Genomic DNA, 18565 nt, shown 5'->3' on the forward strand with positions numbered 1-18565 from the left:
TCTTTAAATAAGCTTTATTTAAGTAAAACCACAACAGAAATGCTACATTGGATTGGATCGAACAGTTATTTATTGATAGTCCCAAGGTGAAACGCCTGTGGTGACGCGCTAATTCTAACTTCTTGTTCATTAACATCGAATCAGAAGCCATAGCACAGTCCTCTCTCTGCCAATTCATCCCTCCACAGAGGACATCGTGGCCCCTTCTACGACTTTCTCCCTCTCGCTCGTATCCAGAACTGACACCTCAACACAGCTCTCATACAAGGGCGGGACTTCCGGTTGAGCGAACCCGGAAGATTTGGATGCAAGTTTCACTGCCTGACCGTGCATCCATATGCTCGCTTCTTTAAACGTTTTAATGTGATTTAGGTGCTTTTCTACGCCGTATCATTTGCAGCAATGTTATCTTTTGATTTCCTCGACGATGTTCGTCGCATGAACAAGCGGCAGGTGGGTAGAAAAGAAGGAGTTAATTGTGATGTTGTGACTCTTTGTGATGAGAGAGAGCTAACGTTGACTAGCCGCCGACCGCCTTTCAGCGTTGTCGCTGCTCTGTCACTTGGTATCGAGCGTTAAAGTGGACGTTTATTGCACATTTATCCTTTACATTATGTCCTCTTCTGTAACCTAAAATACGTCGGACTAAAACACCCTGGCTTTGCTGTAGCTAGCTATTGTTCTCATGTTCCTAGAGCCTGTAAGCTAAAGTCTAAATGTGCTCAAGAATGAATCACTCTATTGAATGGAGTGGTAAGGAGATGGTGGTAAAATCCAGAGGCTGAGAATTTTTTCTGGGTAGTTTTATTCTACATAAAGCCTCCTGTATAATCACACGAGGGTATTAATTTTTTGAAATCATAAAAAATGATCATCTGCCTTTTTCTTTAGCTCTATTACCAAGTGCTGAACTTTGGTATGATTGTTTCCTCTGCACTGATGATCTGGAAGGGACTGATGGTTGTCACCGGCAGTGAGAGTCCCATTGTTGTCGTTCTCAGGTAAGTTGGGGTTTTGAGGGTTCAACTAACTCTGGGGGAGATACGCATGGAAGCATGTTGCACAATAGGGCTGGCCACTATTTCAATATTTACTTACAATGGCAGTTTTGGCTTTCAATGATCAGAAGGTAGTTAATATGATGATGGTATTTCACTCCATTCCATAATCTAGCTTTTGGTTTGTGATGGAATTATAGGAAGAAAGAATTTGGCAGGATGATTAGAAGCAATTCAGCAGTGTGGAGACACTTCTGTTTCAAGGAGTGACTCAAGCGTGATGTTTTCAAAATCACTGAGAAATTGTGTTAAATAATTTTTGCCTTATTATCAACCGGAATCATTATTTATGCTGTAATTGATCCCAGTTTCATATAAATAACCTCATACTTCCAGAGGAGTAGATCACACAAACTTCAAGAATAGTTTTAATGTATGTATCATAGTTTCTGGGGTTTACTTCTGACCTCAGGCAGCTCACAACCTCAGCACATTAACCGAAAACCTAGTAGACGGTACAATTACTCATACTGCTGGGTTGAGAATTACTGAATCTCACTGATAATCTCATTTGCATTTTCCCAATTGTGTCTCCACATCTTCAGTCGAGTTGTCTAGGTAGCAGGTTTCTGTATGCAAGTGTACACAGGATCATTAGCATCTCATCCTATGAGAAAGGAGTGTTTCCCTCGGTCTGCTGTAATTGGGACTGATAATAGTGAGGGCAGTGAGCAGCACCCTCACGCTGAATCCAAACTGGATTCAATTAGAATTTTGTGTCCAACATGTGAAATGAAAAATATTCGTATATTCAAGTTTTTTTTTTTTAATAAGGGAGAAGAATGGGTATTTAAGATTATTTTTGTATGCCTTAGTACATATGAGGTGGTGACCTTTGAGTCTGAATAACAGCCAGGACATCGCATAAACAATGTCTACCATTGATTTCAGTGGCAGTATGGAGCCAGCCTTCCACAGAGGAGACCTGCTGTTTCTGACCAACCGGGTAGAGGACCCCATCAGAGTGGGAGAGATTGTCGTCTTCAGGATAGAGGGCAGAGAGATTCCAATAGTACACAGAGTACTAAAGATCCATGAAAAGTATGTGGTTCTTCATTAAATTGTACTTCTTCTAAAATGTTCTTGTAGCACTGCAGCCATGATTTATAGAAACACTTTTCTTCAAAGCTGTGAGACACACACACACACACACACACACACACACACACACACACACACACACACACAATGCAGCACTTAATTTAAGCATCTTTCCTGGGACTGCTGTTTTCTGTATTGTCCTCCATGTTTGTCCATGAGCTGCTCTGATCTTCAGCTGTCTGAGCTTGGAACCACATCGGTGTCTGATGCACCTCCATCAGTCGGGCTTGACATTGTCTTGTGTTGCTTTCCCAGTGATGCAAAATATTCTTTGAATTTGAGAGTCCAGACTGAGAAGCAGCTGTAGAGATCTGAGAGAAATCGCACTGTAAACCACCTTCAAATGTGTTTAGGCTCTGATTTGCTGAAAAAAATTTGCATTCTATGCGGGTTTTGTCGTTGTCCAGACTGTCTTACATCTATCTTAATATGACCAAAAGTCAAATTTGGTATGTCAGTCTGACCAAGGCCCAAGATCATCTTCAGAGAAAACCTGTACCTTGAACCCTCAGTCAGACACATATGTATTGGAACGGAGGACTTTGTATATGCTGCGATCTAAAATCATACTGATGCTGTGTCCACAGGGAAAACGGAGACATTAAGTTCTTGACCAAAGGAGACAACAATGCTGTGGACGACAGAGGTCTGTACAAGCAGGGTCAGCATTGGCTGGAGAAAAAAGATGTGGTGGGACGAGCTCGGGGGTAAGTAACCTCACACGTGCAACTATGTTAATGGTGTAATGATACAGGTACTCGTGTTTTAATCTGTAGTAGAGACTTTGAACATCACTGTTTCCAGCTGAGGTCTGGAGGCGAATGTTAACTAGAGCCTAGTAGTGATTTAGCGTTAAATTCAGTTACTCACCGCTAAAGCAGCACTTGTTCACTTAATTCTTTAGTTGCGGGCAAACTGACAAGGTCATCTTTAAAAAGCAATTTCATTACTTCAGGATATCAGATTTGTGGATCAGGGTTGTTCTATTTGCCTTCCTACTTCATTTGTATTGAACAAGGTAGGATTTAGGCACTTCATCCACACGAATGAGCGATAAATCAAGGACATTGAACATGTAGGTTTCTTCCCCATCCAAGGTTCATCTCGTCAAGATTATATTTTTTAAGGAGTGTGACCTCTTGTTTTTCCCCTAAGTTTTCGTTGTAAACGTAGTTTTAAGATGCCTCCTGAAGATCGGTACCTTTGGTGTTACGTTGAAATATGAATAAGGATAATTTTGTGTCTTTCATTCCTCCTCTGAGCTCTGATCGTGAGCTCCTTAGCTATATAATTTGAAGGTACCAGAGTCTAGCCTGGAAGTCTCAGCGCACACCTGAGCAAGGAAAAGAGTCTTACCGAGAGCTTCTCGGTGTAATGCTAGCTGTTAGCAGCTACATTTAAACACCCGCAGCTGCTGTGGGTCCAGATTGATGGTCACTGTACTTTCATCATTGTTCCCATGTCTTAAACATGTATTCCTCCCTCTCTGTGCCAGCCTTGTTCACCGTTGGTCATTGTGTGGTACTCTACCAATTCTCTCATTTGAATTCATTAGCATCCTGTATTTTCCTGGTTTTATTAGCAGAGGCTTCAGCAAAACTACATGATGCTACTTTGTATATGTGACTACAGCTATAGACTTTTGCCCTCACTGATTATTCTTGTCTTCTCCAGGTTTGTGCCATATATTGGAATTGTCACCATTCTAATGAATGATTACCCCAAGTTCAAAGTGAGTTTGCCGTCCCATCGCACACCCATCGTATTTGACAAGATTTGTGAAGGCCGTGAGCTTAAATTTACAAAGCCAACCTCTAATGTCCTGTTTTGCTTCTGCAGTATGCTGTTCTCTTCATGCTGGGTCTCTTTGTGTTGGTCCATCGGGAGTGAGGTACCGAAATTTCAGGGCTCAAGAAGGATAAACTTCGTCCAGGAAACCTCAGTCATGCCTTTCAAAACAGAATTAAGTTACACTTTGTCAAACCCAACTGGCTTTTTTGTACCATTTGTTTGAACATTTTGTAGAAATGTGGATAGGGTGTTTACATTTGAGAAATCCAAGCTTTAAAAAAAATATTTTTGTGAGGGAACTCGGCAAGATTTAGTTTGAGGTTGATCTTTATTTGTAATCCTCCGAATGTGAAACGGCATTCTTAAAGATGAATTAAGTCTCGTTCCTTTCTTGTTAATTCGTTGTCTTTGAAAAAGATATGTGAAGTATTTTATGACGACTAATTATGAATGATATTAAATATGAAATCTGGTTACCATCCGATATGGATCGAGTCTTCATCAACGTCTTTATTTCTCTCTACACCTCTTTTCTAAAGAGCAGGAAATGCACAAAATGTCTACATTGCAGTGTTGGAGGTGTTAAAAAAGCAGTGATGTAGAATTATATTGCAAATGGGAACATTTGTTTTGATGTATCATGTGACACACATTTAGATTGAAATCAATATTTTAACACCTGATGAGGATTTTAAATGCAAATCTTTTGAAGGAAGTTTTTCTACTTCTGTTCTTAAGCTAAAAGGAACCAAAAGTGTTAGGTCTCATTTATGAAATGCTCTCATGCTCAAAATTTGTTTCATGCACTATTGCCTTTCTTCTTTTTAGCCCTCAATTTAGTCTTTCAGACAAGAATTAAGTCCTGATGCCACTAACTCCAAACACCCTCAGGGTTCATTAGGTCAAAACCAACCTGGAAAAGTAGAATTTGAAAATAGCAATTCCCAGGTCTGGAAAGGTTTTAAAAACAAACAAACAAAAAAAAAAACGGAAATTTCTGGATCAACTGAGAAAAAGAAGTCACCTGCTTCGCTACATTTTTGTGTTGTATCAAACCACAAAATACATTCACTTAAGTTATTTATTTGCCTGTAATTTTTGGCAGATTTCTGTGTTTATTTTTATGTATAAAAAGATGTAAGCATGTAGGGTAAAATTTTTTTTTTTAAAGTCGACTGTCAAGTACCATCAGGTTTTGCTTCCTCCCTGTAAGACTAAACTGAGGGCTGAAGAAGTGTTGCAGTGTGTAGGAACAAATTTGCATGTAAGAACATTTCATGAATAAGGCCCGTTAGTATTCATGAGACGCCTTGAAGTTCAGCATTTTTGTTGGTGTCTACACAGGGTTTCTCAAAATAAGTATTGTTTTAAATGTAATGCTGCAGAAGAGAGCAGGAACACCTCCAGCGTTAACTTGCTTCCCTTGTTCATAGGGTTAACCAACATTAACACGGGTCATTTTTCTCCAGATGTACTTCAAGAAGCCTCCAACATGCAACTGAAGTACTTGGAACTTTGAAACGAAATTAATCGCATACGGTTGCTGTCCTCATTAAACAGCACTGACTTTGAGCAGTTTATGTACAACTCAATAAAAAGTGCTGAATTTTTTAATTGAAGTTTGTCACTGACTATACTAGCAGAGTGATTCTGAGGTTTTACATCATGTGCTGTGGCCCCTGAATAAAACAATAACTCAAAGTAACCTCTACACCTTGATCAACACATGCAGTTAAAGACGGCATTCCAAATGTTCCTTGCACCTTCAGAGGAAATGAGTAGTGTTAAAGACGACCAGTTCATTGAATCTGTGAGCTTGGTGAGAGTGATGCCCTGATGGTTGGACAGGATTCTAATTAGACATCCAGCTGCATAAAATCACAAGTGTGTGTGTGTGTGTGTGTGTGTGTGTGTGAATGCCAAAGGTTGTGAAAAGAGCATGTTCCTGCTGCAGCCCCTCCACTAAACTTGTAAGTTTATCACCCTGAAGTGACAAACAGGCAGTCTGTCTTAACTTGGAGCTGGCAGTGAGAAGCAGCAGGTTCTTCTGTCCTTAGAGGACTGTGGCTAACACAGCAGCGTGTTGCAACTTGCCAAATGTCATGTTGCTCATTTTTAGGGATAATGAGCAACGTGGGGAGAAGGGAGGGGCCAGGGTGAGAGAGAGAGAGACAGAGAGAGAGAGAGAGAGAGAGAGAGAGAGAGATATGTTGCCCTGAAAGGGTAAATCAGCCATCATATCCAAGAAATGATCTGCCAGTATATGGAGCTCTTCAACATTGTATTATTCTACACAAATGTAAGACAAAGCTGGAACTGAACTCCACGCGCCCCATGAGCGCACTGTCCTCAACACGAGGCATCCTAACGTCTCCTTATAACCTCAAATAAAATAGGAATACTTCGAGGGATGAATACAACCAATAACAATTGTATTGCTACTACTACCGAAATATCGAAACTACTGTCCAAGCTGCAGGCGTTGTATCTTCCATGATTTGAAGAGTAATGGCATGGTGCGTAAAAGACGCACAGCCGGTGACGCGTTCTAACGGAACCCAAAAACCCCCCCAACCATTTCGACTAATCTGACTGGCAGAGTAAATAGTACACGCAACATGAAGAGAACCCACCCAGCCAGGAACGCCTATAAAAGCAGGATAAGGCTCAGCAGTCCACGAGCACTAGAGGACACTTGGAGATCTGCGCGTTGGAGGACAGTTCGACATTGCGCTTTGAGATGAGAGGGTTCACTCTGAACAACTTCTGCCAGGGTGGCTTATTCACTTATCTCGTCTTGTTTTCTTTAGTGTCTTTTACCACCGCTGTCAGTTTCGACTTGACTGAGCTTAGAAATAAAGTCGCAAAAATTAAGGTGAATCCAAGAGGAAATCTTTGGGCAACGGGTAAGAATAATCTTTAATTCAACAGCTATTTAATACACCGTCCACCAATGTTTTTTTGCTATGTGTTTGTTTTGTGGTTACATTATCACATTTTTTGCCATGCTGCTTGTGACATACAACACTCAAAGGTTGTATTATCTTTTCCATCTAATTAAACCGATATTAATTAGCGTTTTCTTTGTTTCGGAAGGACATTTCATGGGTAAAAAGAGCGTGATGGACACCCCCCTGCTACCGTCCTCTGAGGGGCAAGGGGTTGGTGCGCTGGAAGTCCCCTTGCCCGCGGAGCGCACCGATCTCGGAGAGCTTTTCCAAGAGTTCCTGCGGTTGGTGTTGCAAACACATCTGGATACACCAGAGAGCCTCTCAAAAAAGCAGGTGAGGATCTCAGTCCAGAAAATTGTTTTCGTCTATTTTTAAAACAAATACTACGCTGAGTTTAATCTCTTTTCATGCACTCTGTGTTACAGGAGGCTGATTTGTTGATGAAGATTCTAGAAAGGTACATCCAAAGCAGAAAGTAATGCAGTGGAAGGAAGTCTGGCACGCATAAACACGGGTCCCAGGTCATCTGGTCTCATGGATTTAAGTAACACTAGCCACTGCTGACAGTCTCCTGCTTATTATGATTGTAATCCACTATAACTGTCATATGTAACCTGAATCTCTTCTGCAATTTACAACATTGAATTTATTTTGCTGATATTGTCTTGTTTGAAGTTATTTATATTAAATAAATCAATTATTTGCACTGCTGTGAGTTTGATCTGAGACAGACAGATGATGCATGTTAGGACTTTTCATAAGGTTGGAGGCTTGTCTCATCTGATTTGATGCTGTGAAGTAACACAATTCACAGTTCTTGCTGTTCCCACCCATCTCTGATCTACTGGTAATCTGGCAGCGGACCAGTTTTCATCTGCGTATCTTCACGAGCGATTCTACCTGAGCTGGCAGATTGCTGAGGATACAAAATAAGAATGTCAGACATCCTTTGAGCGAGATGAGCACAAATTGTCGCCTCAAAAAGATGGAAAGTTTGTTGAGTTTGAGCATCTGTATGAACAACTGTTATGATGTCGGAGGATGATCGACAGGTTTATAGTTGCATCCTTTTTATATCCTCAGGGGTTTATTACATCAGACTTTCACAACTTTATTCATAGGCGCGAGAAAAACGATCAACTCATACTTGAGCATGAGTAAGAAGTTTCTTCTTGTGTGATATGTAGCTTAGAAGCATGTCAAAAATAACACTTATATAAATACGAATGTAGGCAGCTTATATCATCACAATCACATTTTCCAGTTTCCTGAGTGTTGACATGAAATCAATATAACCTTTCAAAGTATTCTTTGCATAAAGTGATGATCTGTTTTCTCGATCAATAGTGGGAAAGTGAAATGGCCCCAGCAACACTGCCTTGGGCTAATCCATTTTGGGGGTGGCCTTTTTTTTTTTTTTCTTAGAATCTCCCACTTGTCTGTAGTTTTATTTTTGAGGTGTAAGGCACTGCCCTGTGTCAAAGTGCCTGAGTGGTGAAAGTGTTTGAGAGGTAAAGCTATTATCAACTATTCAGGAGGAGGAGTTGGGAGTTGTGTAGGCTGAAAAACTACAAATATTTGGCCTCATAAGCAAGAATAAAGCAAAGAATAACAAGAGGACAGAGGATCAGTTTGTCAGGTGCACAACTAGTCCTGCAATATATCTTCCAAGTGTTGAAATGTTTCTGAAGGGCGCTTATTACCAGCCGTGAGTGTGCTGTATCATTTTGACATTGAAAGCCTGTGAGAGTGTCAGCAAGGTGGTCCTGGGAACATTTTGAAAAAGGGGGAATTACCAAAGAGACGGTATTCCCATCAGTTTTTTCTCTCTAACCACAGCCTCTGTGAAAGATGCACTCATGAAAATACAGGTGTGCAGATCAAAAAGGTGGAAACTGGAAAAGGGTGGAGCCTGAGCGAGGGCACTCAAGGTAGGGGGATAGTGATGCGACATTATCACAAGTCACACAACAATGAAATGACAACAAAACGCTCATGTAATAATACAGTAATGACTATTCAGTACTCAATAATGTATTAATAACTGAATGCTCATGTAATAATACAGTAATGACTACTCAGTACTCAATAATGTATTAATAACTGAATGCTCATGTAATAATACAATATTAACTACTGATGACTCAGGTAATAACATAGTATATGCGGGTTTGCTACCTGTTGATTTGTGTTGTTGAGAAATTATCCATCCTAGTTATGCATGAACTACAAACACCTGTAGCCACGTTGTCCTTCTTACTAAGGATTTCCCTCCAGTCTAAATTCTTGCTTGTGTTGTACATCACTTTGGACAAAAGCATCTACCAAATGAAACTGTAGAATTGTAGAATATGCTACTGATAAATTTGAAGCAGGACAATAAATTGCAATCCTTTTTTTCTCTCACTCTCCATGAACACACAAGGTTATTTTGCCAAACAACAACAGGATATAATTTGATGGTCAAGCTGGCTCAGTAGGTCACAGAAAAGTTGCATCATGTCCCTAAAGAAAGTCATTTAAACCTGCACTCATAACTCTCAAACCCTTGCAAACTGGGTCACTTCATAGTGTTTTATCGAGTATTTTGTTGGAAGCTGAACCCCGAAGAGCTCATAAGTTTTTCTTTGTTTTGTATTTGAATGTTTACAAATGACAATTTAAAAAAAATCATCTTAACACACATTTACTGTGTCTTTAATGTCAGGAAACACTGTGTGTTTATGTGTTGAGCAGTTCAGTTCAATGTGTTGATATGGTCATTATCAATTTGTGTGGGAGGGTGCATGAATGAGTGAATATCACTGTCCTCTCATGACTTGAAAATGCACATCCAAGCACGTCATGAAGTGTTAACTGTTGAGGATCCTGATGTCTCCACGCAATTTGAGCATGCACAGATCTCCCTATATGTTCATTTCCTCACCCCTGGGGGAATGAGGCTTAGTGTAGCATCTCTCTGCTCTCTGCTTATTCCGAATTTGCTCAATTACTCATGAAAAGCTTTCATTCCCTTTTATGCTCAGATATAATGTAAACCCACTTCCTGTCAACCTACATGAATGAAGAGCTTCAAGATTCTAAATTCACGGCACAGTTGCCAAAGATAAGACAGATTTACACTCTAGGAAAATAAAATGTTTCTCCTGCTCAGATGATTTAACTCAGTTCCTTTTGGCGTCGGTGGAGTCAGTCGAAGTATACGTCTCAGTAATTCCCCGATAATAATGTATTGATTAAAAGACTCAAAGTGAAAATCTATAACCTGTGATGCAGTTATTTATCTTATCATTGTTGATGTTAGAAAATGAACAACATCTTGAATTGAAAGCAGCCTGTAAAGTTTACGAGTGGCTTGAATTGATATAGATTAAACTTCATCGACAGTCATCCAGCTTTTGGTTGGATGTGATTTAAATAACTAAAAATTAAAAGTTATTGCGGCTGAAAGACTCGTAGAAATGCAGCTGGACAGTAAACGTTGCCATTCTATTTTTATTTTTACCCAAACACTCAATAAATACATATTCAAACAATCAATAAACACCAAAGATACTGGTCTTCTGGTTCCAGTTCGATATCTATGTTCTATTCAGACCAAGATTTGCTATCTTTTATGTTTCAATACCTGTAATGCCATCCAATAATCTTTAGAATTATCTTCACCAAACACATCATGCCTTCCTCAAGGGTATCCTTAATTAGGAATAAGAACAATTATAGTCAGAAAGCTCATGCACAAGCCAACTAAAGATTTAAAGAAGACCATTCTGTACAGCTTGGCGAGATTTTATCTGAAAAATAAAAAAAAAAACACATAAATGTTCCTAATGAGTCATAGATTTAAGGTTATATTTGGACTTGAAACTGGTATTTTGTTTCCTTTTGTCCCCAGGGAACTGGTTGTTCTGCTAATGGGGATCCAAATAAATAAATAAACTCCTTTGTGATTGTTCTAACAACGGCAGGGCGATGGTGCGTCTTTGGCAGTTTTGTCTTGTCACGAATTAAAGCTTTGGTAGTAAATGGCTTTGATGTGTCATGTCAGAGCACTTTAATTTGAACAAGCGACACGCGAACATCACTTTACTTTACATACAAATGATGCTGCTCAACCTGCATTTGAGCAGCCTGAGAATTTATGATAATTTATCATCTTTGTCACTACACTGAAGTGTTGCCATTGCAGTCATGAATTTGGAGACCAATCTCAGTGGAATGCTCAACTTACTTTTATGAACATAAATGTTATATTAATTATTAAAAAAAAGGGGGAAAAAATTCCAGAAATTTTAAATATACACCAATGGATTTTTCCACATTTAACAAATGCATTTCATACAGTATTTTATGGAGTATAAATCACCCTGTGGATGTATGTTGGGTCAGCAGAAGCTGCCACTGCTTCTGTTTGAATTTCGGAGGTCAAATCTTGGTGGATTTCAACACCAAAAGCTGACAGAGATCCATGTAAAAAGGTGCAACTCAATAAAACAGAGACTAGAGGCTAGACATTATTCACTGAGTATCCCAGGGGGATTCATTTTCAATTGAGTAATCTATCTTACCCTCATAGGAGAAACACAGGTCACAAGTTTAAATGAAGGAAGAAGGGGAATATTATATCAGACATTGATTTGGGTCGAGTCTTGTGTCAATTTGTGTGGGAGCATAGAATATATTATTCATTCAGGCTTGATCAACATTTGAAAAATATTATATTGTCTAACAAGGATGTGTTGGCTAGATATCCATGGTTGTAGGATGTTCTTAGCAAGCCCTAATTCATCTTCCTGTCACAGCATGAACAGCCGAGAACTAATGATACACTGCCATCTTCTGGAGTGAAAATCCTTTACAATGCATGAGGACATCATCAGTACCTGCCAGCCAGACTTCGGAAGAGCCAATATTTTTTTGAGAAGGGTGCAATATGTGTTGTAAAATAAACATCACAACACAGACCCTTACAAAATGACTCAGTAGAAGCTGTGTGTTTTCATTTACTTGAATATTACTCACTCCAAATTTCAAGCCTTGCGGTTGATACATTTTTGCTAAATACTTGAAAAACAAAAGGGGGTTTCCCTCAAGAAAATCAAATGCAGATTTGGAGACGCAGTGATTGCCAAATCATTGGGTGCTTTAACCATATTAATTATTTCGGCAAAACAATCTCGAAATTAGGAACAGTTTACCAGTAATATTAGAAATGATCTAACCAGGTTCTCTAAGTACATGCAAACATATAAGGGAAATTAATAAAATAAATATCAGTACCAAAAGAAGACACACACAGACAACCAGGGTTTTCTTTCCATTCTGTTAATTTAGGTGATCAGGTATTTTTTTTCCTTTTTTTTTTCTAAATTTTTGACCTTTTTTTCCATCAATACCTTTCAAGACACTATTATACAGGTTAAGATTAAGATTAAATTTTTGTTGATACACATGACATTTCCAAACATGCTTATGAATTAGTTGCATATTTGATATTTCTGGAGCCATCTTTCTGATAAAGATCAGTGTGGGTCGTGTTCACTTGCACTTGGTACGTAATTAAATGGTTAAAAAAATAAATATTAAAAAAGTCTACACTCGTACAAATGATTTTTACGCATAACATTGGACAAATTGCCCTTCATTGCGCCTCAGTCGCCTCAGAAAATAAAGTTTTCTGAATCTGAAAGTCAGTTTTCCGATTTCCGCTAAGAGTTTTGGGTGGTGACGTCATCAGAGCATGTGACGTTTTTTGGCCTGTTTGCGGTTATTTCATTGGTCGAGTCCGGAGGAATCCGCACAGGGGGGCAGGACTATGGGCAGGACCACTGAAGCCATTTTATTATCATAACAACAAAGGTGTAGCAGGTGCATCAGTATTTTTTTTTTTATAGCTATAGTTTTAATTTCAGAACCAACGATGGGACAGTGTGGAATCACGTCATCCAAAACCGTTTTGGTGTTTCTCAATCTCATATTTTGGGTAAGCAAACGGAAGCTGTTTGAACAAATGTGCAGCATCCCCGTGAGGCCATGTAGGGATGGACGTCATTAGCAAGCTAGCAAACTGCGCCAGAGATGCGCTGCAGAGAGATGTGCGCCTTAACTGTGGACGAGCTTCATTCTAAAGCAGGACTCTTTATCTTCTCAGGGACATCGTCACGAGTGTATTCACTCTTAGGTTCTGAAAATGGAGTGAGGTTGCTGACGGTAGCTAGCTGACTTCCACTGCGTCGGTAGCTGCCGCCCACAAGTTGTAGCTATGACGTTATACAGCAGCTGTTGAACTGCAGTGCTATTTGAACGTCCATTCCTTGGGATCATGAAATTACCAGATTAATGGGGTTAAGATATACATTTATAGAGAAAACTGAGAGGAGAAGATGAGCTCTTAATCTTTAATCATCTCATCTAATGTCGGCGATATCACCTGGCCCAGATTGTGTCAACACACTTGTTCCTGACTCAGGTGTTTAATGAAATGTATGCGTATGTTGTTGTTGTTTTAGGTATCTTGGAAACATTCTAAGAAACTTTATCTGTACAAAGAGGTGAAACTTTAAATCAGTTACATGAATTACTATGCTGTCTGGACAATGAAAGATCATTGGTACATTTCAACCATACCTTCACAAAGCAAAAGGACTGCATACACTTGGTTTTATGCACTTGCAAAAACAAACAACTGCAAACAAATAAGAGTCTTAAAACCAATATTCATCATGTATGGTGAAATGTGTGCAATGCTGTTTGTCAGTTCGGATTATCTCCCATTCCAAAATGGTAAAAGAAGGCTTCTTGAAAAAAGTTTTTTTTTTTTAAGTGCTCTCAGCCGATTAAAAAAAATAATCTAATTAATTACAGAAGTTTTAATTGATTAATTGAATTAATCACATTTTAATCTCATATCTACTTAAGGTCCCCAAATTAAGAATTCGAATTCTAGGACATTACAAAATTGAAGTGCATGACGAATCAAATGAAAACACTAAGAAGAGAAGATTCGAAATCCTCATTTTTATCGGTGATTGAATAAAACGTAAGTCAGGGCATCTTAAGGCTGAGTCTCAAACAGGCACTTTGACTAGTGACACATGTGTGAAGTGACGAGCCACTGCCGAGTACAGGTCCTTCAATGGGCCGAGATTAAAACGCTCATGTCTGGGTAAAATTCGCATTGAATTGCAACTCAAGTGTGCTATAATCAATCTTGTGTCAATTTTTATAATGTGTTAATTTGCGGTGTAATTAATTTAATGAATGCATTAAAGTGACAGCCCCAATTATTTTTGAATAAGAAAATAACTTTATTCCCTTCAGTGTTGTTGAATGCAACTCACAAACTAATTACTGTCAAATTTACTTGCCATTTATCTGCTCTGTTTATAAATCCAATTCTGCCCATCAGTTCCAATATCAATTTGTGATCAATGATTCCTACTTGGAATTTAATCATGTTTCCCTACACTATATACAGTATGTGGTATTTTAACAATTGTATATGATATAATGTCAAGGATTAAAGAATAAAATGAACAGTCCAAAGAATGAGAAAGTGTCCTGGACTCTTGTTTCTCTCCATGCAGGCTGCAGCTGGAATTTTATGCTACATCGGAGCCTATGTGTTCATCACATATGACGACTACGACCACTTCTTTGAAGACGTGTACACTTTGATTCCAGCCATCATCATAATAGCCGTCGGAACCCTTCTCTTCATCATTGGTTTGATCGGCTGCTGTGCTACAATACGTGAAAGCTCCTGCGGACTGGCAACTGTGAGTATGGACAGCTTTTCCGACGCAGAAAAATATATGAGAAAAAAATGTAACTGCGCTGTAAAATAATACACTCTTTTTCCTGTAAGTTGTTAAGATTTCTCATTTTGTGCTTTCAGTTTGCTGCCATCCTTCTGCTGGTGTTTGTCACGGAGTGTGTGGTGGTGGTGCTTGGATACATTTACAGGGCAAAGGTAATCACTTCTGATTGATTTGGTTGATTGTATCAATTGGTACTTATTTTCCAAGGAACATGAATATCAGGGCTTCTATAAAGCACCAATATTGATCAGTCACCAAGATGATTGAAGTGTTGCCATTGCATCATCTTTGATGATTGAGATTGAGTGAGCGATTGTGAAGGATATGTGTGGATGTGAATGCTAGGCTGATGCTATGGCAACGTTAACAGGAGGAAACAACCGCCTAACAAAAGACACAATTTGCTGTGAGACCCTAAGAAGAAGAAACTGAGACTTTCTCTCAACTGGAATAAAGAACTGAAATGTAAAGCAATGTTCGTTAAAACCAGGTCAGCTCCTACAGGGGAGAATGCAGCTTGCAAATGCTGATGACATCATCAAAGGGCGACTGTACACAGTCAAAACAAAGTAATGAATCTGACCACTAGGGGGAAACACTGGTTAAACAATAGACTTAATTTTTTCTAGACCAAAGATGTTTTACAACTAGTATCCTTTTTGTTGGCCGCACGGTGGTGCAGTGGTCAGCACTGTCGCCTCACAGCAAGAAGGTTCTGGGTTTGAGCCCTGGCTTGAGCACGGGATCTTTCTGTGTGGAGTCTCCATGTTCTCCCTGTGTCTGCGTGGGTTCTCTCTGGTACTCCAGCTTCCTCCCACAGTCCAAAGACATCAAGAGGGGACGAGGCTGATTGATACTCTAAATTGACCGTAGGTGTGACTGTGAGTGTGAATGGTTGTCTGTCTATATGTGTTGGTCCTGCGATGGAGTGGTGACCTGTCCAGGGTGAACCCCGCCTCTTGCCCAAAGGCTGCTGGGATAGGCCCAGCCCCCTTGCGACCCTTAACAGGATAAGTGGAAGAAAATGGATTGATGGATGGATGGATGGATGGATGGATGAATGGATGGATCCTATTTTGCTATGAAACTTTGTTTCAAGAGAATTATAGTTGAATGATCATGAGCATATTTCAGATACTGCATTTTGTGTGACACTGGCATATCTACTGTATGATACATACCTGTACATTTTTTTTCCAGGTTGAACATTGGATGGACACAGTTAATAAACATAAGCATGTTAGATTTTAGCATTATCATAATTTGATGTCGCGTGCTGCAAAGCTTTCTTTGCCCTATAAGGGATAATGCCTGTCGAGTTGTTCATTAACAGGAATTAATGGATAATAAGGGGGCCACTACTTTCTGATCATGGTCACATACCAAAGGAAAAAAAAGTTGATTGATTTATACTTGCGTGCAATTTACAAGCATTATCTAAAGTTTCCACGAGCCATAACTCCCTCTCCGTGTTAATACTTAAGGGTTTGGTTAATAGCTGGAAGATTCATGACCATCCCACACATTCAGTAAAGAGGAGGAGCTGCAGATACAACCTGGCAAAGGGAAAGAAATCCACTTCCCTCAGGTACAAGCCAGGTTGTTGTTGGGAGGATGACACACTCATATGCTATTCAAAACTGACACTTCTACTCAGTAGCCAGTCAGATTCCAGTATTCACCCAGACCATGATAAAAAGATTTATTCACTGCCTCCATGTATCTTGAGAATAGAGGTGTTGCTCAAGGACTGATGTTGTGAATTGGTTTTCTAATCATATGTAAATCTTATTAAACGTGTGAATTGCAGTTTCTGTAGCTGTGTGTGTATGTGTGTGTGTGTTTGTGTCTTCCAGGTAGAAGATGAGGTGAATCACTCCATCCAGAAAGTTTACAATGAATACAACGGCACCAACACCGATGCTCCGAGCCGTGCTATTGATTATGTGCAGAAGCAGGTATGGGAACATTTCAGAAACTAAATGTGAATCATTTTCCTTTTTATTCATAAAATATTTTTTGGACACCCAGTGCTTTCCTATAAGATCAGCCATTTCTTTCTAAATGGGGCAGTGTGGTTCGATGTTGTCCTGTGACATTTTGCCACCCTTCACAAAGGTTTAATTTTTTTTCTACTTTTTTCTGTGTTTTGCCTAATGTTAGCATTACGTGTTCACATCCGTATCTTGTACATTTACTATGAACCTGCAGTACCAGTTCACTTTGAAATTTTTAAATAGATTTCAAAAAGAAGTCTTGACAGAAGGTTTTTCGTACATTTACGTTCTCCGTTCTTCTGTTAGCTTCATTGCTGTGGCATCCACAACTACTCGGACTGGAGGAACACTCGCTGGTTTAAAGAATCCAAGAACAACAGTGTCCCGGTCAGCTGCTGTCAGCCCAACATCAGCAACTGCACTGGCACCCTGACCCGACCCGCAGATCTCTACCAAGAGGTACAAGCAATTTTCAGTGACATGGGGTTTGATCATTTGTGTCCATAAACCATTTTAATTGCGCTTTTCTCTGTCATAGGGTTGTGAAGCTCTTGTTGTAAAGAAGTTAAAGGAGATCATGATGTATGTCATATGGGCAGCACTAACTTTTGCATCAATACAGGTAAGGCAGACAAGGAGTCGTGACTGTCTGCAGGGAAAAATACAATTAGCTTAATTTTAATGGAACCATAAATGTTAGTAGTCTTGAGTTAATGTCATATAATGTAATGTGTGTAAGCAAGGCATTTAGGTGAATACCATGTAAACATTAAAATGACTCCTTAAAGTGATTCTTCATCTGAAAATAACCATTTGTTTATTTTACTCATACTGCAAAGCTACTGGAGAACAAGGATTGACTACTGTAGATGATAATAAGCATTCAGTTTCATGTTTAAACAGTCAAATTCTTGCACAGTTAAATCTGCAGTAACTGTGTCAATTATGGCGCGAACTATTTCTCCCAAACCTTGACACGACAGCAGCTCTGACCTGATTGCGTCAATGTATTGTAGTGTATTCAACAGCTCAGCATGCGTACCATTGACCAGTGTGAAAGGATGCTCCTCAGGCCCTGCTCAGACCTTAGCGAGTTCACACCTTGTATTAGAATGTGTCTCTTCTTGTCATCAGGTCTCTCTTCTATGCTCTGTATGCATATTCACACCTACATTGTTTCCATATGCAAATATAAGATGTTGTTTTAACAATCAGCAGTCTGCTGAAGATGGAATAATGATAGTACCGGTCAGGTCTGAACGGGGCCTTGGTTGAGCAGCTGTGGCTGAATAGAAAAACACACCCTTTAAGAACAACTGTGGATCACTACCTCTTGCCACTTTGCTATATGTTTGCTCAAGGTTAATGACCCACTTTTCTCTCCTTCCTGCCTGCAGATGCTGGGCATGCTCTGTGCCTGCATAGTGTTGTGTAGGAGGAGTCATGACCCAGCGTACGAGCTGCTGGTCACCACCAACAGCTACGCATGAAGGATGCAACCAGTCATCAAAACACTAAGAAACTCAAGAGCGTCACTGGACACGTCCACCGTAGATTTCAGCTGTAGTTATATATAAGCTCAAGCACACCTTGCACAATTCATGATAAAGTAGCGAACACTGATGGTTTGAGTGAAGCTTCAGCAGGAAACAAGTTATTTATTGACATGCTTTGTTGCTGTTATTTTTTTGTTTTATTTTGTATTTTAAATCCAAAGTGTATGTGGCTTATTGACATTATTGATGTTGATTTTAGATTTTTTTTTTTTTTTCCTTTTTAATTGTGGCTTCTTAAAACCAGCTCATCTTCTGTAAGAATGATGAGCTCTTAGGAGCTTGTGTATGAGT

The 18565-nt window shown here is 39.5% G+C and overlaps 3 protein-coding genes across 3 annotated transcripts; all 3 read left to right on the plus strand.

Annotated features, from left to right (window-relative positions):
• Positions 1-275: 275 nt before the first annotated feature.
• sec11a (SEC11 homolog A, signal peptidase complex subunit) lies at positions 276-4434 on the plus strand. The gene is made up of 6 exons (XM_086195249.1): positions 276-453; positions 892-1001; positions 1950-2099; positions 2747-2866; positions 3834-3891; positions 3999-4434. The coding sequence occupies exons 1-6, from the start codon at positions 403-405 to the stop codon at positions 4047-4049; spliced, it is 540 nt and encodes a 179-aa protein (XP_086051375.1). The 5' UTR covers positions 276-402; the 3' UTR covers positions 4050-4434.
• Positions 4435-6644: 2210 nt separating this feature from the next.
• nmbb (neuromedin Bb) lies at positions 6645-7456 on the plus strand. Its single transcript, XM_086195264.1, has 3 exons — positions 6645-6856; positions 7047-7234; positions 7327-7456. Exons 1-3 carry the CDS (start codon positions 6691-6693, stop codon positions 7378-7380), a joined length of 408 nt encoding a protein of 135 aa, XP_086051390.1. The 5' UTR covers positions 6645-6690; the 3' UTR covers positions 7381-7456.
• A 5253-nt stretch (positions 7457-12709) lies between these two features.
• On the plus strand, positions 12710-18515 carry LOC147269587 (tetraspanin-3-like). Its single transcript, XM_086187475.1, has 7 exons — positions 12710-12884; positions 14488-14679; positions 14799-14873; positions 16578-16679; positions 17025-17177; positions 17257-17340; positions 18116-18515. The coding sequence occupies exons 1-7, from the start codon at positions 12822-12824 to the stop codon at positions 18206-18208; spliced, it is 762 nt and encodes a 253-aa protein (XP_086043601.1). The 5' UTR covers positions 12710-12821; the 3' UTR covers positions 18209-18515.
• The last annotated feature ends 50 nt before the right edge of the window (positions 18516-18565 follow it).

This window comes from Aulostomus chinensis, chromosome 2, assembly GCF_037954235.1.
Source record: "Aulostomus chinensis isolate RoL2024-O1b breed Wild chromosome 2, RoL_Achi_v1.0, whole genome shotgun sequence".
NCBI lineage: Eukaryota > Metazoa > Chordata > Actinopteri > Syngnathiformes > Aulostomidae > Aulostomus > Aulostomus chinensis.

Bases quoted from the DNA above. Each gene is read 5' to 3' on its own strand.
- sec11a (XM_086195249.1), top strand. From the start codon at position 403: ATGTTATCTTTTGATTTCCTCGACGATGTTCGTCGCATGAACAAGCGG. The intron at 2,100-2,746 runs GTATGTGGTTCT...CTGTGTCCACAG, and splicing joins GTACTAAAGATCCATGAAAA to GGAAAACGGAGACATTAAGT. The intron at 2,867-3,833 runs GTAAGTAACCTC...TGTCTTCTCCAG, and splicing joins GTGGTGGGACGAGCTCGGGG to GTTTGTGCCATATATTGGAA.
- nmbb (XM_086195264.1), top strand. From the start codon at position 6,691: ATGAGAGGGTTCACTCTGAACAACTTCTGCCAGGGTGGCTTATTCACT. The intron at 6,857-7,046 runs GTAAGAATAATC...TTGTTTCGGAAG, and splicing joins AGGAAATCTTTGGGCAACGG to GACATTTCATGGGTAAAAAG. The intron at 7,235-7,326 runs GTGAGGATCTCA...TCTGTGTTACAG, and splicing joins AGAGCCTCTCAAAAAAGCAG to GAGGCTGATTTGTTGATGAA.
- LOC147269587 (XM_086187475.1), top strand. From the start codon at position 12,822: ATGGGACAGTGTGGAATCACGTCATCCAAAACCGTTTTGGTGTTTCTC. The intron at 12,885-14,487 runs GTAAGCAAACGG...CTCTCCATGCAG, and splicing joins TTCTCAATCTCATATTTTGG to GCTGCAGCTGGAATTTTATG. The intron at 14,874-16,577 runs GTAATCACTTCT...TGTGTCTTCCAG, and splicing joins GATACATTTACAGGGCAAAG to GTAGAAGATGAGGTGAATCA.